At 44.0% G+C, this 26,627-nt stretch overlaps 1 protein-coding gene across 2 annotated transcripts in view; it reads right to left on the bottom strand.

The window, feature by feature from the left end:
- The window catches only part of LOC141153489 (alpha-1-antitrypsin-like), a 390,164-nt gene extending 373,073 nt beyond the window's left edge, over positions 1-17,091 (bottom strand). Inside the window, exons 1-5 of one of the 2 annotated variants that reach the window (XM_073638326.1) lie at positions 16,934-17,091; positions 13,329-13,974; positions 12,336-12,606; positions 10,748-10,895; positions 10,160-10,393 (exon numbers count right to left, since the gene is read on the bottom strand). In XM_073638326.1, the coding sequence (XP_073494427.1) occupies positions 10,205-10,393; positions 10,748-10,895; positions 12,336-12,606; positions 13,329-13,968 (1,248 nt within the window). In that variant the 5' untranslated portion in view covers positions 13,969-13,974; positions 16,934-17,091 and the 3' untranslated portion in view covers positions 10,160-10,204. Of the gene's footprint in view, positions 1-10,159; positions 10,394-10,747; positions 10,896-12,335; positions 12,607-13,328; positions 13,975-16,933 lie in introns of those variants that run through there. The other variant, XM_073638325.1, reaches the window with a different exon arrangement.
- Positions 17,092-26,627: the final 9,536 nt, after the last annotated feature.

A 26,627-nucleotide genomic window follows, 5' to 3' on the forward strand; every position in this document is an offset into this window, starting at 1 on the left:
AATTCCTTTGCAACATGTGGAGGGTAGAGTTCCAACATGTGGGGACATCACACACCAGTCGGTGTGCCGGAAGCTGCAAACGCTGCTGCAACACAGCAAGGGCGGCAGAAGTTGTAGCTGACTTGCGAAAATGAGCTGACAGGCAGCGTACTTTAACAAGCAGATCTGGCAACTCTGGGTATTATTTAAGAAACTGCTGAACCACGAGGTTAAGCACATGAGCCAGGCATGGTACGTGTGTGATCTCGCCTCGCCTCAGAGCCGCCACCAGGTTACGGCCATTGTCACACACGACCATGCCTGGATGTAGGTTCAGCGGTTTCAGCCACAGATCTGCCTGCTCTTTCACAGCTGTCCACAACTCACAAGCATAGTGAGGTTTATCACCTAAGTTTATGAGTTTCAGCACAGCCTGTTGCCGCTTGGCTGAGACAATACTGCAGTGCTTCCAGCTTGTAACTGATGTGGATATATCTGAGATGGAGGCTGAACATGAGGAGGAGGAAGAGGTGCAGGATCTGTACACTGTGGGGGCAACTCTGACTGACATAGGGCCCGCAATCCTAGGTGTGGGGAGGATGGGATCAGTCCCAAGGTCCGACTGGGACCCGGCTTACACTATGTTTTCCCAGTGTGCCGTCAGGGAGATGTACCGTCCCTGGCCACAAGCACTTGTCCACGTGTCCGTTGTCAGGTGGACTCTCCAAGTAACTGCGTTGTTGAGGGCACGGCAGATGTTTTGGGACACGTGCTTGTGTAGTGTGGGGATGGCACACCGGGCGAAATAGTGTCGGCTGGGGACCGAGTACCGAGGGAGGCCACCGCCATAAGGTTGCGGAAGGATTCCGTGTCCACCAGCCTAAAAGGCAGCATTTCCAACGCAAGCAGTCGTGAAATGTGCGAATTTAGGACTGTGGCCTGTGGGGCGTTGGCTGCAAATTTGCGCTTTCGTTCAAAGGTCTGGGATATGGACAATTGAACTCTGCGGTGGGACGTGGATGTGGACGTTGATGCTGTTTCTTGAGAAACTGCCATAACAAGTGAAGACTGAGAGGAGGGGGCATCTTTGCATGCAGTATGGACAGGGGATTGCCTTGCACGCACAACAGGGGGTTCTATTACACACACAACAGCGGAAGAAGCAGTGGTGACACCCGCTGACACTGGTCGTGGACCCTGGGGTTCGCCCCACAAAGTCGGGTGCTTTGCTGCCATGTGCCTGATCATGCTGGTGGTGGTCAGGCTGGTAGTTTTGTCACCCCTGCTGATGCTGGCATGGCAGGTGGTACAAATGGCCTTTTTGGGGTTATCAGCAGAGTCTTTAAAAAAATTCCAGACTCTGGAAGACCTACCGGTTGTACTGGCAATGTCCCTCATGTTGGTGTTACGGGGAACTGTTGCCCGCCTTCTGTGTGCGGCCACCACACTGCTTCTTCCTTCCTGTTGTGGTACTCTGCCTCCCTCCCCCTGTGTGCTGCTGGCCTCACTCTGCATGTCCTCCTGCCACGTTGGGTCAGTTACTAGATCATCCACCACCTCCTCCTCTTCCACTTGCGCACCACGATCCTCCTCCTCACTTCGTGGCAATTGTGTCTCGTCATCGTCCACCTCTTGTGACAAATTGCCAGCGTCGACTTCCTCTGGCCGTGTCTGTTCAAATATTTGGGCATCACTACATGGGATCTCCTCTTCCACCACTTCAAGCGGAGCAGGCGAGGGGCACAAATATGGAAATGGACCAGTGAACAGCTCTTCAGAGTGTCCAAGTGTGGGATCAGTTGCTGTCTGATGACACTCGGCATGGTGGGAGGAAGGAGCATCAGGGTGAGGAGGAGTATGCGGTCGAGACTCACGGCTACTAAAACCTGACCTTGTGGAGGACATACCGGAGGTGGTGGTGCCCAGGTAACTGGAAGTATTATCTGCTATCCAATTAATAACCTGTTCACACTGATCAGTTCGCAATACTGGTGTTGTAGTGTGCTTCCCTAGTTATTCGGTCAAGAAGTGGGAGTGAGAAGATGTGGCTGTTGGTTGTGGCACATTTTCACCTTGGCCACGGCCTCGTCCTCTACACGCACCATCACCAGAACGTCCAGTTCCACGTCCCTTGCCACGCGCCTTGCCCATTGTAAATTAAGTAAAACAGCTTACACTCGCACTATCAATGGAAAAAGGGTAATAAAAAGGAGATTAGAACCCTGGAAGAGGAAAACCACAGTTCTATTTCTCTGGCCTACACCAGAATATTTCAAACAGATATATTTGTGTCTGAACAATCAGGGAGACACTATTACAGTTTTTCTTTACGGAAAAAATACCAAAAGCTGGATAATACAGATATTTGACCCGTGGAACTGCAAAATCACAGTTATATTTTTCTGGCCTACACCAGAATCTTTCAAACAGATATATTTGTGTCTGAACAATCAGGGAGACACTATTACTGTTTTTCTTTACGGAAAAAATACCAAAAGCTGGATAATACAGAGATTTGACCCATGGAACTGCAAAACCACAGTTATATTTTTCTGGCCTACACCAGAATCTTTCAAACAGATATATTTGTGTCTGAACAGTCAGGGAGACACTATTACTGTTTTTCTTCACGGCAAAAAATGCAAAAAACAGGATAATACAGAGATTTGACCCGTGGAACTGCAAAACCACAGTTATAGTTATGTGGCGTACACCAGACTCTTTTAAACAGATAAATTGGTGTCTGACCAGTCAGGGAGACACTATTACAGTTTTTTTTTTACGTAAAAAATGGCAAAAACAGGATAATACAGAGATTTCACCCTTGGAACTGCAAAACCATAGTTATATTTTTCTGGCCTACACCAGACTCTTTTAAACAGCTATATTGGTGTCTGACCAGTCAGGGAGACACTATTACGTTTTTTTTTACGGCAAAAAATGCCAAATACAAGATAATACAGAGATTTGACCAGTGGAACTGCAAAACCACAGTTATATTTTTCTGGCCTACACCAGACACTTTTAAACAGATATATTGGTGTCTGAACAGTCACAGACACACTCAATTTTTTTTTTTTGGGGGGGGGGAGACCAAATGGTTAATAAGACGTGTATTTTGACAGTCTGACAGAGGAAAAAAAAAATACAGGATTTAGATGAAAAAAAATATAATTTTTCCAGGCCCCTGAGACAAGGGTGATAAGTCTAGCAATTTGACCAACAGGAGCACACAGGACTGTAATGCAGCATTTGCTGGTATAACCGCTGCGTCTCCTATACAGCCTGCCTGCCTGCCTGATATCTGGGATGGATATTAGTCCTGAGAAGGACTGTTTGTCTGATTTGGCAGGCTTTAGAGACCCTACACTAACTATTTCGGAGTATAAATCTCTCCCTAGCTCAGCAGCACTGACCCTACTCTGTCTGATCCGGAGCGACTGTGTCCAAGATGGCGGCACCCGGTTTTAAATACTCGAGGTGACGCTGTGCAGCCAGTCAATCACTGTAATGCCCACAAACAACATGGCTGCGGCATTACAGTGACTGGCTGGCAATCCCTGCATGTTCATTGGCTCTGTAAAGAGCGCCAAACGTGCAAGGCGGAGATCCGAGCTCCCGCCCGAGTACCCCGGAAATGCTCAGTGCTCGCCGAACATCCCGAGTAGTGAGATGCTCGGGCGAGTACCGAGTAGTGACGAGCATGCTCGCTCAACTCTAATAACCACCCTTTGTTTCCTATCACTGAGCCAATTCTTAACCCACATACATATATTTTCCCCTATCCCCATTGTTCTCATTTTATGTATCAACCTTTTGTGTGGAACCGTATAAAAAGCTTTAGAAAAGTCCATATACACAACATCCACTGCTTTTCCTTAGTCCAGTCCAGAACTTACCACTTCATAAAAGCTGATCAGATTAGTCTGACAGGAATGGTCCCTCGTAAACCCATGTTGATATTGGGTCATGAGGTTATTCCACTTCAGAAACTCTAGTATAGCGTCTTTTAGGAAACCCTCCAGGATTTTACCCACAGTAGAGGTTAAGCTCTACCAAGTTCAGTTTTTGTCCTCTTTTTCAATATTGGCACCACATTTGCTATACGGCAGTCCTGTGGTACAGACCCTGTTATTATGGAATCTTTAAAGATTAAAAATAATGGTCTATCTATGACGTTACTTAATTCCTGCAGTACTCGCAGGTGTATGCCATCCGGGCCCGAGGATTTGTCAACTTTAGTGAATTTTAGATGCCGCCGTACTTCCTGCTGGGTTAAGCAAGTGACATTTAATGGAGAATTTTTGTCATCACTAATCATGTTTTCTGCGATTTTCTTGTGTAAATACTGTTGAAAAAAAATAATTTAGCATATTGGCTATTTCCCCATCCTCATCCACCATTTCACCCAGATTATTTTTAAGGGGGCCAACAATATCATTTTTTAGTTTTTTAATATTTATGTAGTTAAAGAATATTTTGGGATTATTTTTACTTTCTCTGGCAATGAGTCTCTCTGTCTCAATCTTTGCTGCCTTGATTTGGTTTTTACAGAATTTATTTACGAGATTTTCTGTATTTATTTAATGCCTCATCACTACCTACTTGCTTTAGTTCTCTAAATGCTTTCTTTTGGGCACATATTGCCCCCCTTACAGCTCTATTTAGCTATAGTGGTTTCCTCCTATTTCTAGCATGTTTATTCCCATAGGGTATATATTGTGCACAGGTCCTATTCAGGATGCTAATAAATGTCTCCCATTTGCTTTGTGTAGTTTTATGTCTCAGGATATCGTCCCAGTTTATTGCACAAAGATCATCTCTCAACCGTTGGAAATTTGCCTTCCTGAAGTTTAGTGTCCTTGTAACCCCTCTACTACACATCTTATTAAAGGTTACATGAAAACGTATTATTTTGTGATCACTATTACCCAAGTGACCCGCAACTCGTATATTTGATATGCGGTCTGGCCTGTTGGTTAATATTAGATCTTGCAGTGCCTCCCTTCTTGTTGGGTCCTGAACCAGTTGTGAAAGGTAATTGTCTCTCATAGTTGTCAAAAACCTATTACCTTTGCTAGAACTACAGGTTTCTGTTCCCCAATGTATTTCAGGGTAGTTGAAGTCCCAGATAATAATGACTTCTTGAGTCGCTGCTTCTTCTATTTGCTTTACAAGGATATTCTCCGCAGCTTCCATTATTTTTGGAGACTTATAACAAACCCCTATCAGTAATTTATTATTTTTTCCCCCTCCCCTTATCTCCACCTACAGGGACTCTACATTTTCATTAGATTCACATATATTCTCACGCAAGATGGGTTTTAAGGATGATTTTACATATAAACACCCCCCCCTCTCGCTTGTTTGTACTGTCATTTCTGAACTGACTATAGCCGTGTAAATTAACTGTCCAGTCATGGCTCTCGTCCAGCCATGTCTCAGATATCCCCGCCATGTCATAATTATTTTCCAACAAAATTTATTCTAATTCCTCCATTTTGTTGGTGAGGATTCTGGCATTAGTGTACATGCATTCTATGTATCTCTCTATACTTCTATTCCTTCTTACTATATTGACTGTTCTAACCCCACCCCCAATTTCTTTATTTGTGCCCAGGTCACTATCTGCACTATCTTCCCCACCTATTAAATAAATACCCTCCCCCCCAATCCCAAGTTTAAACACTCCTCCAACCTTCTAGACATTTCTCCCCCAGCACAGCTGCACCCTCCCCATTGAGGTGCAGCCTGTCATAGAACCTGTAGCCGACTGAGAAGTCGGCCTAGTTCTCAAGGAACCCAAACCCCTCCTTCCTACACCAATTCCTGAGCCACTTATTTATCTCCTTAATCTCCCGTTGCCTCTCTGGCATGGCCCGTGGTACAGGTAGTATTTCAGAGAATACCACCTTGGAGGTCCTTGCTTTAAGCTTGCAGCCTAATTCCCTGAAATCATCTTTAAGCACCTTCCACCTTCCTCTAACTTTGTCATTTGTGCCAGTGTGCACCATGACCGCTGGGTCCTCACCAGCCCCTCTCAGTAATCTGTCAACCTGATCAGCAATGTGCCGGACTCGAGCGGCAGGTAGGCAGCACACTATTCGATGATCCCTGTCTTTGTGACAGATTGCCCTAACTGTTCCCCTAATAATGGAGTCCCCCACTAACAACACCTGCCTGGCCTACCATGCTCTCCTATTTTCCCCCTTACTGGAGCTGACACTCCTCCAGCTTTCAGAGGACATTACTTGCTGCAGTAGTGCTACCCCTGTACTGACACCCCCCTCATCTGCCAACTTTGAAAACTTAATGGGGTGTGCCAGATCAGGACTCGCCTCCCTGGCACTCTTCCCTCTAACCCTCCTTCTAACTGTCACCCAGCTAGCTGCTTCACTGTCCTGCAGCTCCCTACTACCACCCTCCCCCACATCTACCCCAGTAAGCAGCTGCTCAGTGAGCAGCAGACTCCTTTCCATATTGTCAATGGATCTCATTGTTGCCAGCTGCTCATTTAGATCCAGTACCTGGGCTTCCAAACGCACAACGTGCACACCTCTCGCACAGCAGTATGCACCCACGACCGGCTGTTCAAGGATTGCATACATGTGGCAAGATGTACACTGGATAGCATTGTCAATAATGGAGCTCATTTCCTTATGGGGATTGCACTAAACAGAAATGTTAAGTAAAAATAAATGTAAAGAATTAATAAAATACAGACAGTAATTCAGTCCAAATTCCTTCCTTCCAAACTCCCTGAATCCAAGTTACTGGATCACAAGTCACACACTTACTTCTGTTTGCATTTACGCTCCGGTCACACTCAGCTCGTTCACACTCGCTAAAGAAGAAGATTAAGACTTTTGTTTTTTTTCCCCTTTAGCAGCAATCCACCCTACAGCTCAATGCACTTCCAAATGACAAGGAGTAGATACGGTTTCCCAAAAGTCAGTCCTTTCACCGAGCTAAAAATTATGGCTGTGGTGAAATTACAACTCACCGACAAGCTGTGGACTGGCTCCGTACTGTCCCTGGCCACATTCACTTGTCCACATGTTTGTGGTTAGGCAGTCCTTCCCAGTAAGTAAACTGGGGAGGGCACGGGTAATGTTGTAGGACCTGGGCTTGTGGAAGGTGAAGACGACTCCGGGACAAATAGTGGCGTCTGGGGACCGGGTATGGATACCCGGTCGCCGCCGCCATAAAATTGTGGACAGCTTCCGCCTCCACAAGACTAAAAGGCCCCATTTCAAGTGCAAGCAGCTGTCAAAAATTTGGCAATATAGTATTGCAGCCTATGGGTTGGTGCGTGGCTGGCTGCATACTTGCGCTTGCATTCCAAGGAATGGCGTATGGACAACTGAACACTGCACTGGGACAAGGACATGGACGGTGATTGTTGCAAGTCTGCAATGACAGGTGCATGGCGGGAGACATCTTCGCATGCGCCAAGGATCACTTATGATGGGCACACTTTTAGACAGTGACGTGGTAGTCAGAGATGCTACCAGGGGTCTTCCGCATGCTGTTCCCATATCTTTTCAGCACTGTATGCATGTATCTGATGATGTGTCACACACCACATGGCCAGATAAGGTTGTAAAATGTTAAAATGACATTTCCTGGTGAATGCATTTTTCTTGGTTAAAACCAATGCAAAAGTGCAAAAACACATCAAAAACGCTACATGTGAACATAGCCCAAGGTGTGGAGGAGCATTTTTGTTTTTTATATTTATTTTGCCTTATATACAAGTCATTACCCTGGAAAGGATGTTCCTTAACATATTTCCCAGGAAAATCCATTTTGGTTTCGTTTTGTATGTTTTATTGTGACGTAATACTCTGACAACATTGTTGAGTGCAGTGACCTGGGAGTCATAAATGCTTCCAGGGGTCTTCCCCATACTATTCCCTTTTTAGACCCTCTGCAGACCGCCGGGGGGAGCCGCCGGAAAAATGCTCGAGTTTCCCATAGACTTACATTGGGCTCGTTGCTCGGATCGAGCAGCCGAGTATTCTAATGTGCTCGACCCGAGCAACGAGTACCCGAGCATTTTAGTGCTCGCCCATCACTGTTCACCACAGCTCACCACAAGTCTTGTACTCTGCAGAACTTCAGGACGTTTGATGACATCACGATCATATGACTGGTCATGTGACCATGATGTCATTATAGGTCCTGTACTCTGCGAGAGTCAGAAGAGCTGAAGAGGAGGCGGCTTGGTGTCGATAAGCCCTCAATTGTCTGGGTGTCCCTGTCTTCATATCCATCTGTGTGTGTATGTGTGGTTGAGCCTAGAGTATATGGGCTCCTGGTAGGTATATATTAGTGAGTACAACAGGATGTATGGGCTTCTGGTAGGTGTATATTAGTGAGTACAACAGGATGTATGGGCTCCTGGTAGGTATATATTAGTGAGTACAACAGGATGTATGGGCTCCTGGTAGGTATAATTAATGAATACAACATGATGTATGGGCTCCTGGTAGGTATATATTAGTGAGTACAACAGCGTGTATGGGCTCTTGCTGGTATATGTTATTGGCATTGTATTTGTATATGTATATTTTATATGTGTATTTATATGTGTATTTTTCTACATTTTTCTACATTTGGCATTTTAAGAGTCTCTGGTTTGAGGTGCAGCACAGCTGTCAATTAATGAATGTGAGCACCTGATTTCTCAGGGGACACCCAGGTGGGTGTATATAATAGCCTGTAAGTAAGATTTTTTTTATATATATATTTTTGCCTGATGAAGAGGCTGGAACAGCCTTGAAATGCATAGTAAATAAATGTAGATTTTCAAGATCACCCCTTTGTGGCATCGGTTCCTGGGCAGTGCTATTTTTCACGCATTCCCATCCCCATCATCTGTCATCCGGTTGTATATATAAGTGAGTACATCAGAATGTATGGATTTTTTGAAGGTATATATGTGCTGGACGTAAGTGCTCTTTGTGTGCATGTGTCTGTACGAAGGGGCTCTGTTTATACCCATATGTCTATATGTATGTGCTCTGTGCATGCACGTGTCTGTATGTATGTGCTCTGTTTATACATATTTGAATGTGTCTGTGTATAGATATGTGTATTTGTGATGGGTAGGCCAAGCTAAGAGGTTAGCTCTGGCATAGTTCTTTGAGGTCTGCAGAACCTGTAATTAGCCACAAGATGCCACTGTCCTGGGTGCAGATGTCAGGTTGAGTCTGCTAGCAGTGTTATAGACAGTGATGGGTTAAAGTTCTGTGATGACAGCTCACAGAGGGTGGGCACATTAGCAAAAAGCCTCTGTTTTAGTGTCCAGAGGGCAGTTAGAGATAGGACAGTGACCATTACGGGCAGCCTGAATATATGTGGCTGCTATGGTAGACGGGAGCTCCATACCTTCAGACAGTGGGATCAATAGTGCAAAAGTCTCACTACGCAAGAGCAAGAGTCCTGTTAGCAAGGCCGGTGAAACTCAAAGGAAGTGTTGAGGACCCAGGGCACTTCTTGTCTGCAGGAAGCAGAAGAAGATAAATAGGACTCCAGGCTAAGACGTGGGGGAGAGATTGGATCCAGATCACTGTTAGTATTACAGAAGAGTCTCTTGGGCTAGAGATAGAGTCACTGAGATGCTTCACTCAAAGAGGGAAGCAGGGCTGAAGATGTTGCAGGCGCCTGTGAGAGAGATAATTACCCGTCGGGACTTATCCATTATATCTGCCTGTAAATACTGTACATATTCCTCTTCCCCAAGTAAAGTCCAAGTTCTGGTTAAGAACCTTGTGTCCTCTGAGTTTATTGCTGCCTTGGTCCCAGAAGAGAAATGCCTGGAGACAGCCGCGATAGGATGGTTTGAAGTAAGTGGAGAGCACAACATACACAGCCACACAACAGAGGGAGGACACGAATTGTCTGTAGGGTGCAAGACTGAGCAGGGGCTACAACTCGCCCACGACTACCTCGCTGGGGCACCTTACATCTACATACTTCCTGCAGCTGTCACCTACTGAGCATCCATGTGACCACTGCAGCCAATCATTGGACTCACATGTATAAGTGACCGCTAAGGACAGTGACATTGGCGGCAACAGTCATGGAGCGATGTGCATCATGTTATCAGTGCAGCTGTCTAGACGTGTCACCCTGATAATACAAGACTGGAGCAAGGACGGCACAGACACGGAGAATAGATGAAGCACTTTATTATGTGAGGAACACATCGGGTCTCATTCTATTTTGTTGGGTTTACTATTTTTCCGCTGAAAACTTCCAAAGAAATATCTTTCCTGAAGATGGAGATTAAGAACGGACGGTTTATTTTGATGTGTTGTGGGAGACTGAGCTTTGTTACTCCAACGGCTGTGGCAGCAGAGGCTTCTGTTCCCTCCTCATCCATTTTCAGCACGGCTTTATGCACAGCCTATAGAGGTTGAGAGCAGAAAAGTCATAAAACATAGATCATTTGCTCTTGTCTTGAGTCTTTAAGGGGGTGGGCAAATTAAGAACATTCCCTCCCGCAAGACCCCCCAAGAATCAGCTGCAGTGAATACAGGATGCAACTGACCCCTCCTTCAGCTGCAGCAGAAATGATGCTTAAATCTTTGGACAACCTATTATAATAAAAATTTATTTTTTTGACAAATTATGTTGATAGGGGTGAACTAATTTGCATAGTTTTCCCCATGGAGCATTGCCAATGTGCTTCCAGTCGGTCTCATTAAGGAGATTCAGTCCCTGAAAAATGATTCATTGCTCAAACCCAAATTAATTTTACCTTTGACACTTTTAACCTGGAGTCTCCCGTAATCCCGGACAGGTCGGCGTGGTCAGAAAATACCTCTGTGATACCCAAGTGTTTTAGTTCCTTCACAAGATCAAGTTCACCAGAAATGGAAAATTTCGGAATTGATAGAATAATCTCTCTGTGCAAAAGGATAAAAGTCTCATTATGTCATAGAAATGTCTCTCTAAAAAGTCCATGGTCACACTGCAATCATAAGATCTTAATTGTGCCATTACAGTAATAACAGGCTAATTTTCATCTGCAAAAACCATACCGAGCAACTAACCTTCACCAGGATGAATAGCAATACCAGGCAAAGCTTGTAGATAGCAGAAGTGTGAGAGCAGCTCTGAGGTATAGTATAAGATGTCACTCAGGATCAGTAATATAATGTATGTACACAGTGACTGCACCAGCAGAATAGTGAGTGCAGCTCTGGAGTAAAATACAGGATGTAACTCAGGATCAGTAATGCAATGTATGTACACAGTGACTGGACCAGCAGACTAGTGAGTGCAGCTCTGGAGTATAATACAGGATGTAACTCAGGATCAGTAATATAATGTATGTACACAGTGACTGCACCAGCAGAATAGTGAGTGCAGCTCTGGAGTATAATACAGGATGTGACTCAGGATCAGTACAGGATCAGTAATGTAATGTATGTACACAGTGACTGCAACAGCAGAATAGTGAGTGCAGCTCTGGAGTATAATACAGGATGTGAATCAGGATCAGTAATGTAATGTATGTACACAGTGACTGCACCAGCAGAATAGTGAATGCAGCTCTGGAGTATAATACAGGATGTAACTCAGGATCAGTAATGTAATGTATGTACACAGTGACTGCACCAGCAGAATAGTGAGTGCAGCTCTGGAGAATAATACAAGATGTAACTCAGGATCAGTAAAGCAATGTATGTACACAGTGACTGCACCAGCAGACTAGTGAGTGCAGCTCTGGAGTATAATACAGGATGTAACTCAGAATCAGTAATGTAATGTATGTACACAGTGACTGCACCAGCAGAATAATGAGTGCAGCTCTGGAGTATAATACAGGAGGTAACTCAGGATCAGTACAGGATCAGTAATGTAATGTATGTACACAGTGATTGCACCAGCAGAATAGTGAGTGCAGCTCTGGAGTATAATACAGAATGTAACTCAGGATCAGGAATGTAATGTAATGTACACAGTGACTGCACCAGCAGAATAGTGAGTGCAGCTCTGGAGTATAATACTGGATGTAACTCAGGATCAGTAATGTAATGTATGTACACAGTGACTGCACCAGCAGAATAGTGAGTGCAGCTCTGGAGTATAACACAGGATGTTACTCAGGATCAGTAATGTAATGTATGTACACAGTGACTGCACCAGTAGAATAGTGAGTGCAGCTCTGGAGTATAATACAGGATGTAACTCAGGATCAGTACAGGATCAGTAATATAATGTATGTACACAGTGACTGCACAAGCAGAATAGTGAGTGCAGCTCTGGAGTATAATATGTGGTCAGTTCTGTACATAGTGAATGTGTACAATGAAATCGTATAGTGTTTCGTCCTTTGTTACCTTGATTTCATTGCGTTGTTCCATGCCTCTTCTGTCAGATTCTGAAAAGCTTTTCCAGCATCATGCAGTTTCCCTTTATCTGGTAACATAAATATTGCTGTGATGTTTCCTTTGTAGGGGACCTCGACCACTGTGCATTCAGTCTCAGAAATATAACCCGTGATATATTCTCCATGTCTGGTCATCATCGGCACCTTCACTACTGTGTTCTCATCCACATGGAAGTCCTCTTCTCTGGTATGATCTACATTGAATGCTTCTACCCAGGATCCTACAAGAAATCCCACCAGTATTTCACTTATTACTTATTTAGCATTTGTTATATTTTTGCAGTTTTTTAAATTTTTGATCTTCCAAAGTTTTCATTCTTTCTCTTTTTGTTTCCCTGTGATGTGAAACCTGTTGCTTTTCTTTACATATAAGTAACTCTGTCCTTACATTTCTTTATTGGGGAATTTCAGATTCTATAAAATTGATACTTTTCCTTTATAATAGGTCATTAAGTCTGATCACCAATGGTCTCACTCCCAGCTCCTCCTTGAGATTGTGGCACTCCAGCAAGTTCCATGCCCGAGTCATTGTTTACCAGGCACGGTCCTGGACATTTAGTAGTGACTGTGCTCGATCCAACAGCTCAATCACTTGATTGGGACTGATCTCAGGCACCAGGAATGGTCACTACCAAATATCCAGGACCATGGCTGGTAAACAAAACAGGGAACGCAACACTCAACGGAGCAACTTTGCCTCTTTCATTTAGCTGATGAAGGTGAAGGGAATTCAACCCCCATTAATTACTAAAACCCCTTTAATGAGGAAGAGCCCAGTAGAAAATAAAAACATGCTATGTTCTCTTCTGTACTTTGTGCTGCATATGGAGTCCTGCTATGGTTTTTAGAGGAAATAGGGGCTTCCATCTCTCTTGACCCCCATAGCAGCCATATTTGATATACTCACTTCCTAAAATCAATTGATAATAGTTTTGCTCCTTACCCTTGAAGAATATTGTGCTGACGATAACCAGAGCCGTCAGCGGATCAAGATTGTCTAAGAGATCTTTAATATTCCCATTGGTTTTCTTCTCCACATAACTATTGATTTGTTCTATGGCTTCTTGTCCTTTGTGGAAGTCGGTGGCAATGGCTTCCGATCGGTAAAATTTCTTGGCGTCGTCTATGAACTTTTCTAGAAGATTCAGCTTGTTATCAATGAAGAGCCCATTGGCGATGTCTAGCTTAAATCCATCTTTTTGTTCTTTGATGATTTTTACAAGATTATGGAAGCCTTTGTGGATCATTTCCTCTGAGATCAAGGATGTGTTGTAACCAAATCCTTCATGAATCTGACTGAGGGTCTTGGACTTGGCACCAAGTGAGAGTAAAGAAAATGCTATTGAGATACTCATCGGGGAGTAGAAAAAGTTGTCATCGGGGTAAGTGTCAATCTGTTCATCGAAGAGGTCGTAGGAAAACTTGAGGTTTGCTCTGGATATCCGTCGCAAAGCTTCTGATTCACTTTTGTGGTGGGGTTGGTCATGGTGCTCATGGTCATCATCATGTGGTCCTCCATGGTGACCATACACAAGTGCACAAAGCAGAGCTTGGCTGAAGCACAGGAAGTCGAAAAGCTTCATTTTTCTCTGAAACAGACATATTATTAATTCATTATAAGTATGTGAACCCCTATATTTTTCATTAATTATATTCAGGGCTTTTTGTTTAGCTTGGGGAACAAAGCTCCTGCTGTATTATGGTCTTTATGGCTCCACAAAATAATGCAGCAAAAAGTAATGAAATCATGGTATGTACCCCACAAAAAATGTACTCGTCAGACAAAAACCAAGCCCACACGTGTCCATAGATGGAAAAATAAAAAAAAGTTATGCGTCTGAGAGAAAGGAGATACAGACACATTTATTTAGTTTTTTTTTTTTACTAAGTTTTGAATTTTTTTACCAATTTTTTTTCACCAGGTCAAAATCCGTCAGTTTTTGTTCTTTTATCCTCGCTGCTCCTCTGAGTATGCCATTTTTCCAGTCATTAAAATCCGCCGTATGACTCCAGAGATGTGGCTTTTTATTTAATTCTGATTTCTATGGTTTTTACCAAGTGGGCGTGACTGATACGATTTTTTTCTGGGGGCGTGTCTTGAGCTGCTCTGCATAATTTCCCTGTGAGCACCGCCCTCTTGATAAAGACCATAAAAATTAGCACTAAATAAAAAGACACATATCTTTGGAAACATGTCGGATTTTAGAAAAAATAAAAAAGTGTAATATTCAGGGAATCAGCGGGAATTATACCGGATAAGAACCTGCTTCCTTCTGACCTGGTGACGCGTCCTCTTTAAATATAAAGGCCTTTTTCTTACTGCACGCTAAATGTTTTAAATGCAAACGTCCTCAAAAAACTTTGACAGATTTTAATTTCTCCATTTGTCCACAGAAAATAGTCTGAATTAATATGCAAATTAGGTGCTCAGTGCACAGTAGGTGGGCATGACAGCACTGGCTTCACTTGGGAGCCATGATGACCTGTACTCATTACTTAAAAGGATTGTCTGGGAATAATTATTTTTTCTTCTAGAGGCTTGCACGTAAAAATTATAAGCATCCTAATACTCACCCTCCCCAGGTCCAGTGCTGTCCTTTGGCTCCATTTTTATTTACTGACTGTAGCTTTGCTGTAATGACTCTAGTGCATGTGACCACTGCAGCCAATCACTGGGTTTAGCAACTTGATTGGCTGCTGCCGTCATGTGCCTGATAGTCTTGACATCAGAGCTGCAGAGAATAAATACTAAAGACCAGAGCGAGATGGAAAGAAATTCCTGGACCTGGGGAGGGTGACTATTAGTGTGTTTATTCGTTTCCACATGTGTGACCCTTTACAAGAAAGAGAAAAGTATTAAAAGACAACTCCTTTAAGCTTTAATGATTGAGTGGATTAGCACCATATTATATTGTTACATTTTATAATTGATTTCTTGTTTTCTGTTTGTACACATGTAGCATTTTGTATCAATGTGATTGTTCACTCCTCTGTTCATTTTTCACTTACAAAATAATAAAGAATATATTAAAAAAATACCAGTGTGGATAAGAAATACCAAGGAGAAAATATCTGGAAGAAGATCAGCTCACTAAAACACAGAGAACAAAAGTGAGGTAAGGTCCAAGAAGAAACAATACAAAGAGAAGACAAAAGACTCAACAGCAGAGAGGAAAGACAACAGCAACTTCTCAAAGTAGAGAGAAGATTAGAAAGAAGAAAATGGAAGAAAAGGAGAAAGAGATTACGATGAAAGACAATAAGCAGGAGGATAAATAGAAAAGAAAATAGGAATAGGAGAGAAAGTCAAGAAGAAGGAGAATTGGGGAATGCAAGATAAAAGAAGAGAAAAATAAATGGAGGAGGAGAAAGGAAGGTAAGGAAGAATAAGAGCAATGAGAAGTAGAAGAAAAGTAGAGGGAGGTATTGTGTGGTAATTAAAAAAGGAAAAGATCAGAGAGCAAATAAGAATAATGAGGAGAAGAAACTGAATATGGAAGATGAAAGACAAAATGGAAAAAGAAAAGAAAATATGAAGAAGGAAAACACAAAGAGAAGAGGAAAATCAAAAATAGAACAAGGGGAGAAAAGGAAAGATGAAATGGAGAAGGAGAAAGGAAAAAGATGAAGAAGAAGGACAACAAGCAGGAATATAAGAAGAGATGAAAATGAAAAAATAGAAGAAGGAAAAAAGAGGAAGAAATAAAAATTAATAAAAGAACAGTTGGAAGAAGAAAGGAAAAGAAGAGAAGAAGATGAAAAAAATAGAAAAGGAGGTGGAGAAAGGAAAGAAAGAAACCATGGAGGAAGATAAGACAAAAAGGTAAGTCAAAAAATGAAGATGGGAAGAGCAATGAGGAGAGGAATAAGAAGCAGGAAATGAAAAGGACAAATAAAAGTAAATAAAGGAGAAAAATGAACAAGAAAAAAAAGGAACAAGGAAATATGTAATAGAGAAAATGAACATAAAGGAGGGCAAGAAAAAAGGAAAAATAGAAATAGGTAAAGAAGGAAGAGAATGAAGAGTAGAAGGAAACACAAAGTAGATGAAAAGTAAGAGGAGCATAAGTGACAAAAAAGAAAAACAAGAAGGAAAAGGATGTAAAGAGAAGAGGAAATTCAGGATTAGGACATGAATCAGACACAAAGAAGAATAAAGAAAAGAAAAGTAGTAATACAAAATAATGTTACTAGGTTGGAAAAGAAAGGAAGAAAGTGGAGGAGTGCGATGTTCTGCCAATAACAGCTATTCTTATGTCGGCATAAAACGTCTGATCATAATGTTTGTTTGTCAAGTGATCACAGACATGTTTACAGGGGCCAATAATTGGGAATGAGCATTGGTAAGATTATCGCTGAGTCTCTCTATTAGTCTCAAATATGCCTTCTGTTTTATCAGAGCCTCAGGACGCTGTCCTTTATCGCTCGCATACTTTACACTTAAGCTTTGTTTGTTTAGATAAAATACAAGAAGTCAGCACGAGGAGAGATTATTTGAATTGTAGCATGGACAGAAGACTAGGTAGAAATTATAGATGTAATACTCACCAGCAGCTTGTGGAGCTCTCCGGGCTGAGTGGAGTTATAAAGCCACCTCTCCCTGTATATATATATATATACATATATATATATATATATATATATATATATATATATGTATATTTACTCTTGTACTTGTGTAACGCTGAAGTTCTTCCAATTAGATTGCAGCAACCTTTGTCCTGTATCCTTTATTCAACTGATTAAACAGTGATGCAAGAAATTCAGGTTACGCTGCAGGCCAGCTCTGCCCAAAACTGTGGGGGTGGAAAAATTACAAAATCCTTAAACAATGTCTTCTGCTTTAGGTGACTGTTCAGAACAAGCTGTCATGTGTGAATAAGGAATAAAACTACCTCTGGTCATTAAATCGCAGGTGTCCTGCAGTTTCCCAGGCTCTATCCCAAATTTTCAGATGTCGCTGAGCTAGTAGGAACAGACCAGATGCTATAATATCTCTCATGTATCCTACTCCCGCACATGAGGGATTCTTGCTATTCTGTCACTATGTAGCACATGCTCAGAAGCATGGAGGATATTATACAGCAATACTGAGCTGTGTAGCTGAGAATCCATCTCTGGATTAGATAACACACTTACTAGAAAGCAGTGGCAAAAGCATGGAGGTCATTTTATAGGAAAACTGAGCAGAGTAGCTTTGAATTTATCTTTGCGGTCATTAAGCAACAGCAACGTGGAGGACATTATACAGCAGTACCTAGCAGTGTAGTTGTGAATCCAGCTCTATGTGAGATCATACTCTTAGGAAAATAGGAGGAAAATAGTTGGCTCATAATTGGAAAAAAGTATATTCCTTTGATAAGATATGTTACAGAGTTTCTTATATGATTTGTATGATTTATTTCCACTTATCAATATGGTTACCTTTTCTTATCCATCAGACATCTTAAATGAACCAGTATAGCATCAATATTGCTACTCACATGTCCCAGGTGCAGCGCCGTATTCTGCTTCTTACCCCTATGGCAGGTTTGCTCTGTGTTAGTCCGCGCCAGGTACTACAGTAGCCCGGCATGTAGGTCCGATGTCACTAAGGCTGGATCAGTACTCCGGTAGATGTGCACTCTGCTACTATGAGCTTTCTGGGAGTCAAGTGTAATTTCCCACTTGTCTCTGCATCATCCAGGAGTCTGATTATTTTCTCAGCTACTCCTAAGTGCTATCCTGCACCCAGCTTTTACTAGTAGCTTAGCCCTGCTAATCCCACTACTGTACGTACTTTCAACTCTTAACGAATCAAGTTACCTGATAACTAACTTATCTCTGCTATTCCTGATGATGTCCACACCTTCAACTCTGTTGATTGCCTACACAACTCTGTTGGTAGAGGAAATTGTCCTACGCGCAATGGGTTTGTGGAGATGCTGGTAAAGAGGGGTTTGGAACCCGTGATTAGTTAGGAGACTAAATCACCGCACAAGGATACAAACAGTTTATTTATTGCAAAGGCATGCTTCAGACATGTGGCCAAACATTAAGGGTGAAAGGACTTATGCGACATAGATCATAAATAGATCTCTCCAGGGTCTTTAACATTAAATTGATGGGTGCTGATTAGAGGAAAAATCCCTCCTGCATCTAAGCTATGTGTGTGCTATGAATTTCTACACTGTTGTTGCTGTGTGCTACTGCACTCTTGCAGCTAAGGTGGCTGTGTATGTGCTGTCCACACTTTGGCTCTACTGCATCTAGTGCTTCCACACCGTCTTGTCCTATCCAAATGTGGCACCCCAGTGGGTCTGGTTTCCACAGTAATGTAATGTTATGTCTGAGAGCAGGTGGGAGGTCCTTTGGTCGGGGATCCTGTGCATGCCACACCTCCTGCCCAGTCTTGGGAGGGGAAGAACTTCCCCTATATAAACCCGGGGCTGAAGCAGGGTTATCAGTCAAGGAGAGTAGAGACAAGAAACAGCAGAAGCAATATTACTACGAGTCAGGGGCTGGCAGCTGCAGAGCTCGCCCTGACTGAGAAGCTTTCTTACCGGACCCGGCGTCCGAGGCTGTGGGGACTAACTCTTACCCAGCAGCAGAAGCCGACCGGCAGGGGATTTCAGGTCCTCAGGCCCAGAAACCCGAAGGCACGGTCACACGCGTGGGACCAGCACCGCCATCGTGGAGCGGAAGCCATTAGAAGGCCCCGAGTCACCGGCCATACGGGTGAGCACCACACGGTACACTCAGGGACGTGGGCTACTTATATCCGCTTCTAGCAAGGTAGCCAGAAGAGTACAGTCAGTTTGGGAGGCCTACAACTCCGCCTGGCCAGGGGAGATCCCATCTGCTCAAGGACTGACCAGGCCCCGTTCACTAGCAAGTACTCCGGGAGTGTTATGTTCTGCTACCAAAACTAAGGAAAGAGAGGAGATCTGTCCCTACTATGAGACTCAGCTGAATCCCTACGATGTAACAGGGAACCTGATCCTGCGATCAGACCTGCTAAAGTCCTAATCTAGTCTGTACGAAGACCTATAGATGTGGGGAGGGAATCCCTACAAGTACTAAGGACTGGGAGGAATATGGGACACCTCCTAACAGAAATAGTAGCAGACAGACGAACAAACAAAATAGATAGAACATAGAGGTCCGTAGACCAAGCAAACTAAGAGAGTTAGATACAGAGCACAGGCTAGCTAGAAAGTAGATATACAATGAAGTCCAGCAAAGCCAGAAGGGTGGAGCAGGACTAAATAGGCCAACAAGGTCATGTGACCAGCAAAGGAAAAAAAACCTAACAGCAAGGTTCTAACAGTACCCCCCCTTCTAAGAGGATCCTCCGGATCCCCTAGGACCAGGCTTATCAGGAAATCTCCTGTGAAACGCTCTGATAAGTCTGGACGCGGAAACATCATCTGACCTCACCCAAGAGTTATCCTCGGGTCCGAAACCTTTCCAGGCCACAAGATACTGCAAACTACCTCTATACCGTCTAGAGTCAAGGATGCGAGAAATTTCATATTCCCCGTCCTCCACCACCGGAGGAACAGAGGCAGAGGCGTCACCATCCGACACAACAGCTTTTTTTAACAGAGAGACATGAAAGACCGGATTAATTCTCCAGGAGGTAGGAACCTCCAACCTAACAGCAGATTGGTTGACAACCTGAAGCACCTTAAAGGGCCCTACAAACTTGGGACCCAATTTCTTAGAAGGAATCCTCAACCGCAGATTCCTAGAGGACAACCAAACCATGTCACCAACAGCGAACAAAACCTCCTGTCGTTTCCTATCAAAGTAGTCTTTAGATTTTCTGTTGGCCTCCTGAAGATTACCACGCACATCCGTCCAAACTCTTTCCAAATCACCGGAAAAATTCTCCTCCTCAGGCACGGCAGATCCCAACTTGGAGAACGACCCAAACGACGGATGTCTCCCAGAACAACAAAAAAAAGGCGAACAACCAGCAGAAGAAGATGTATGATTGTTCAGAGCAAATTCGGCAAGTGGCAGAAACTCAGACCACCCCTCCTGATTGTCTGCCACAAAACAACGCAAGAACTGCTCAACATCCTGGTTTTTCCTTTCTGTCTGGCCATTAGATTCAGGATGATATCCGGACGAAAACGACAAATGAATTCCCAACCTGTCACAAAAGGCACGCCAAAAACGAGCCACGAACTGAGGACCCCTATCAGAAACAATGTCAGTAGGAACGCCATGAAGTCTGACAATTTCCTTGACAAAGGCCTTAGCGAGAGTTTTAGCGCAGGGCAGTTTGACGAAGGGAACCAAGTGACACATCTTGCTAAAACGGTCCACGACCACCCAGATGACAGTAAAACCCTCAGAGGGGGGAAGGTCAGTTATAAAGTCCATAGCCAAATGTGTCCAAGGAGCACTGGGGACCTCCAAAGGACAAAGCAACCCCGCAGCAGGAGTATGTGAGGACTTAGATCTAGCACATATAGTACATTGGCGCACCCACTTAATGACTTCCTTCTGCCATCCAGGCCACCAAAAACTGCGACCCACCAGTCTCTTGGTCTCAGAGATTCCGGGATGACCTGCCAACCGAGATTCGTGACACTCAACAAACAAATCTCTCCTAAAGGTCTCAGGCACAAACAACCTCCCATGAGGAGTGTTAGATGGGGCATTCTCCTGAGCTTTAAGAATCTCATCTTCCAAAACGGAGTCTAAAGCAGCTATCACAACACCTTCTTGTAAAATGTTTTCCTCTTTCTCAGCACCGACTATGGGAGAAAAACTGCGAGACAAGGCATCCGCCTTTACATTCTTAGTACCAGGGATGTAAGTAACGGAGAAATTAAACCGCGAGAAAAACAGTGCCCACCTAGCCTGACGGGCATTCAGGCGCTTGGCAGCATCAAGATATATCAGATTTTTATGATCCATAAGAACCTGAACGGGAAATTCCGCACCTTCCAAGAAGTGGCGCCAGTGTTCAAATGCGAGTTTAATAGCCAATAATTCCCGATTACCAATATCGTAATTCAATTCAGTCTCCGAAAATTTTTTTGAAAAAAAGGCACAGGGATGTAATCCATCCCCGTTATCCTGAGACAATACTGCGCCAACCCCCACAGAGGAAGCATCAACCTCAACCAAAAACGGCCTAGTAACATCAGGCTGCATAAGGATGGGAGCAGAGGTGAACCTCTCCTTGAGATACACAAAAGCTTCAATGGCCTCAGAAGACCACTGAACTGCATCAGCACCTTTCCTGGTGAGATCAGTCAGAGGTTTGACAATACTAGAAAAATTTTTTATGAACTTTCTATAGTAATTGGCGAAACCCAAAAACCTCTGTATCGATTTCAAACCAATAGGCCTAGGCCATTCCTGCACAGCCTGAACCTTAACCGGATCCATCTCAAAACCTTTGCTGGAGATAATGTAGCCCAAAAAACTAATTCTCTGTACAGCGAACTCACATTTCTCCAGCTTAGCAAAAAGCGAATTGTCCATTAATAACTGTAATACCTCACGTACGCTCCGCCAATGAGACTCCAGATCTGGCGAATAAATCAAAATGTCATCCAAATACACAACCACATTTTTACCGATCAAAGGTCTAAGGATGTCATTAATCAGATTCTGAAAAAATGCAGGAGCATTAGTAAGACCAAAAGGCATAACCAGATTCTCAAAATGACCCACAGGAGTGTTAAAAGCAGTCTTCCATTCATCACCCTCCTTCATGCGCAACAGATTGTATGCCCCCTTAAGGTCAATTTTAGAGAACCACTTGGCCCCCAATAACTGGTTAAACAGATCAGGAATCAATGGCAGTGGGTAAGGATTGCGTACCGTAATTTTGTTAATCTCACGAAAATCCAGACAAGGACGTAAACCGCCGTCCTTTTTTTTACAAAAAAAAATCCAACCGCCACAGGAGACTTAGAGGGCCTAATGTGACCGGCGGCCAAGCTTGTCTGTATGTATTCCTCCAAAGCCTTCCTCTCAGGAATAGTAAGGTTAAATAAACGACTCTTAGGAAGAGTCGCTCCAGGAACAAATTCAATAGAACAATCATAGTCTCTATGGGGAGGCAAAACCTGCGAATCCTTCTCAGAAAAAACTCTCCAAAAATCCTGAATAGGAACAGGCAATTCTCCCCTATCCAAAGCTGCAATACGCCCGTTACAACACTTGTCATAACATTTATGGCTCCAGGATTTAATTTCACTGGTAGACCAATCCAGTACAGGATTGTGGAATTTTAACCAGGGCAAACCCAATATTACTGGAGAAGGCAAGTTATTCAACACTACCAAATCCAATTTCTCATGGTGAACACCATTAATAGTGAGAGGAAATTCACTGACCTTGAGAGTAATATTCTTCAAAGGGGAGCCATCCACAGAAACCACAGCAATGGGGGATGACAAAGGTTCAGGTTTTAAATTGAGTTTTTCCACGAATCCCCCATCAATTACATTCAGTGTAGACCCGCAATCAACAAACACCCGAAATTCCATTAATTTTTCCTGAGCAATCGTGGAAGCAGCTAAAAATATACCCTTGGAATTTAAACAGGCAATACGGGCGTGACTGACCATTTTTTTTTCTTTCTTCATACGAAGCTCACAGCCTTTAATCAAATGACCAGATTTTCCGCAATAGAAACACAAGCCTTGCGAAAAACGACGGTCTTTTTCTTGAGAGCGAGGTGCCACCGATCCAATCTCCATCGGTTCACCACTGTTAGTACACACATTATCATAACCAGAAACTGACATAGCAGAGGATTTGCTCTCATTAACCCAAGCACGCAGTCTTCTATCCACCCGTATAGCTAATTGCATAGCCTGTTGCAAATCTTCAGGTGTAGGATAAGCAATTAGCAGGTCTTTAACCCTTTCACTGAGCCCAGCAAGAAATAGACTTTTCAGAGCAGAATCGTTCCACCCTGTTTGAGTGGACCAACGACGAAAATGTGTACAATATTTTTCCACATTACCCGATCCTTGTTTTAGACGTCTCAACTCAGTCTCAGCTGATGCGACACGGTCAGGATCATCATATAATAGTCCCAAAGCAGAAAAAAAACTATCCACTGATCTGAAGCATGAATCACTAGGTTGCAAAGAAAAGGCCCACTCCTGAGGCTCTTTGCGCAAAAGTGACATTATGAACCCTACGCGCTGGGATTCATCCCCAGAGGACTTAGGTCTCAAACGAAAATACAATAAGCAAGCATTTTTAAATGAAAAAAATTCTCGGTGTTCACCAAAAAATAAATCCGGCAAACATACCTTAGGCTCCAAGAAATGTGCTCCAGGACAGTTACTCACGTGCTGACGGAGCTCGGCCACCTGCAGAGAGAGTCCCTTCAGGCGATGAGCCAAATCCTGAACCGACACCATGATGGAACAGAAAAATCTTTCCTTAGAGAATTTGCTGGCTGGACTTACTGTTATGTTCTGCTACCAAAGCTAAGGAAAGAGAGGAGATCTGTCCCTACTATGAGACTCAGCTGAATCCCTACGATGTAACAGGGAACCTGATTCTGCGATCAGACCTGCTAAAGTCCTAATCTAGTCTGTACGAAGACCTATAGATGTGGGGAGGGAATCCCTACAAGTACTAAGGACTGGGAGGAATATGGGACACCTCCTAACAGAAATAGTAGCAGACAGACGAACAAACAAAATAGATAGAACATAGAGGTCCGTAGACCAAGCAAACTAACAGAGTTAGATACAGAGCACAGGCTAGCTAGAAAGTAGATATACAATGAAGTCCAGCAAAGCCAGAAGGGCGGAGCAGGACTAAATAGGCCAACAAGGTCATGTGACCAGCAAAGGAAAAAAAACCTAACAGCAAGGTTCTAACAGGGAGGGTCTATCGTTGTTACCAGTAAAGACCCTGAATTACACCGCACCGTCTCTGAGTGGTTCCTGCTACCCCCATCATCCACATCTGCTGCCCTGAGGCCATACCCCTCCCGTTGGGGGTTATACCATCTACGCTGCACCATCCATCCACCGGCCTCAGCGGACTGTCCTGCAGCGGCAGATCCATAGCTGCATTCAACGGGTGGCGTAGTCGTCCTACATCTACCGCTGTTACATCGCCGCTCAGTTTGACTCCCTGGGCACGGACCGGGTCACCGCCACGAGACTACAACCCTCAAGAGATCCGGCTCCGGGTAAGCTCCCGCGTGCGCAACGCAGCGCGACACAGGCCCAGGGGCGCGTCACAAAGACAACTGACAACTTCTTTTACTGGACGGGCTACTCCACTCCCTTTCTTTGGCAGCCGCACAGCAGTACTCCTTGTAGATGAGGGCAAGAAAGAGCAGGTGCTCCAGTGGATGGCAAGTGCTGCTGCAAGTGGCCTCTTCTCTTCCTCCACCTCAACATCACACACAGTATAGTCCTCAGAGTTGACACCCCAATTACCTTTGTTTCCCCGCACATCACAACTCTCCAACTGCCCAACTGACTGTGGGGTACCACAGATGGCGAGTCTGCACAGCTGTTCACCCATTCTATGCCATGGGCATCAGATGTCTTCTCCAAAGATTCACAGAGTCAAGAGAAGGAAAGCATCTGCACCAATGCCAAAATTGTTTACTGTTGGATTCAGGGCAGGACGAAGTAAGGTCCGAGCAGAATCCTGATCCTCGTCACCAGATGTTAACCCCCAGAGGTGAAGTTAATTCTTATGAGACTCAGATACCTGAGGCTCATGCAGACTGTACTGTGCTGTCAGGGCAGGAAGAGGTATAGGGTGACTCTCAGGGCACGAAATGGGAGAACAGAGAGGATGATGATAAGGTTGTAGATCTCACTTGATGTGAACCTAAAGGCACATAGCTGAGAAGCTCAGTAGAGGAGCAGGAGGAAGACAAGGAGGTTATGTTGCAGCTTCCCGCACAGACACTGAGTGATGCAATCACGACAAGCACGGCATACTTAGCCATAACTGCGGTTGTGGCCAGCAGCGGTCACGGGTCTACAGCTTGCCGGGGTTGCAAGGGTTGCCTAGTCTGGACCTTTTTTGACACCACAAAGGATGAGCCAACTCACATTATCTGCCAACTCTGCAAAAAATTACTTAGTAGAAGGAAAAATTACAATAATTTGACTGCTAGAGTCATGAACCATCAAATGCATTCTCAAAATGCGTTACTCTGCAATCTCAATGCAATAAAATGTGGACCAACGGGCCTCACCAACCATCGGCCACCCCATCAACCATATCTGCTGCTTCTTCCCCCTCCTCTGTTACCATGCCAAGTGTTGTCACGCAGGTCTCTGACCACAGAATCTCCACTTGTTTACCCGCTCCAGTCAGGCTGAGTGACAGCACGTCAGCTGTAATGGAAGCGGACATGCCTGCTGTGTTTGTTTCACCGAGCACACCACATGTTTCTCAATCCACCGTAACATCTGCGCCTGCACCTCACTCACGGTCCAGCAGTTTGTCCGGTTCACCATACTCCGCCCTCTCTCAGCACTGCTGCCAGCCCTTGATAGTTGTGGTCACATAAAAGATTGTTTCTTCCCACACATGACAAAGCTAAGAGGTTGAACTCCATGATCTCCAATCTGTTGGCCACGGAAATGCTGCCTTTCCGCCTGGTGAATACAGAAGTGTTCCAAAATCTGATGGCCGTTGCAGTCCCCCAGTACCAGTTGCCCAGTCACCATTACTTCCCTAAGAAAGTTGTGCCTGTGCTACACCAGCATGTCGCAGAGACAACATCACCCATTCATTGTCTAAATCTATGTGTGCCAGGGTGCATTTCACCACAGACACCTGAACGAGTAAGCATGGCCAAGGGCGTTACATCTAACTGACACTGGGTGACTCTGGTAGATGTGGGAGCAGGAGGGGAAGGGGCTGCTCCACAAGTGTTGGAATTCCCAAGGCTTGCTGAACAAACCTCTGTATCTAACACTTCCTCCATTGCTTCTGCCTCTTCCACCTCCTCTAGGGCCTCCACCTGTGCCCTCAATCTCTGCCTTAATAAGATACAAGTTCCAACAGTGCAGAGAGAATCCCCCCCACCTCCCTACTGCGCAGCCAGGACTCACCGAAATCAGGCAGTGTTAAAATTAATATGTCTTGGAGATCGCAGTCACATGTGAGGGGGTGGGTGAAGATTCCCACTCCACTCCCATCAAAAGCTGTTTTAGTAGATATAATTACCTGTGTAAACATAAAAGATGTTATTGGTGTTTAGCAGATATGTGTTACATGTAATAATAAT

Source organism: Phyllobates terribilis, unplaced genomic scaffold, assembly GCF_046119375.1.
Source record: "Phyllobates terribilis strain yellow unplaced genomic scaffold, ASM4611937v1 Scaffold_7__3_contigs__length_470593459, whole genome shotgun sequence".
Lineage (NCBI taxonomy): Eukaryota > Metazoa > Chordata > Amphibia > Anura > Dendrobatidae > Phyllobates > Phyllobates terribilis.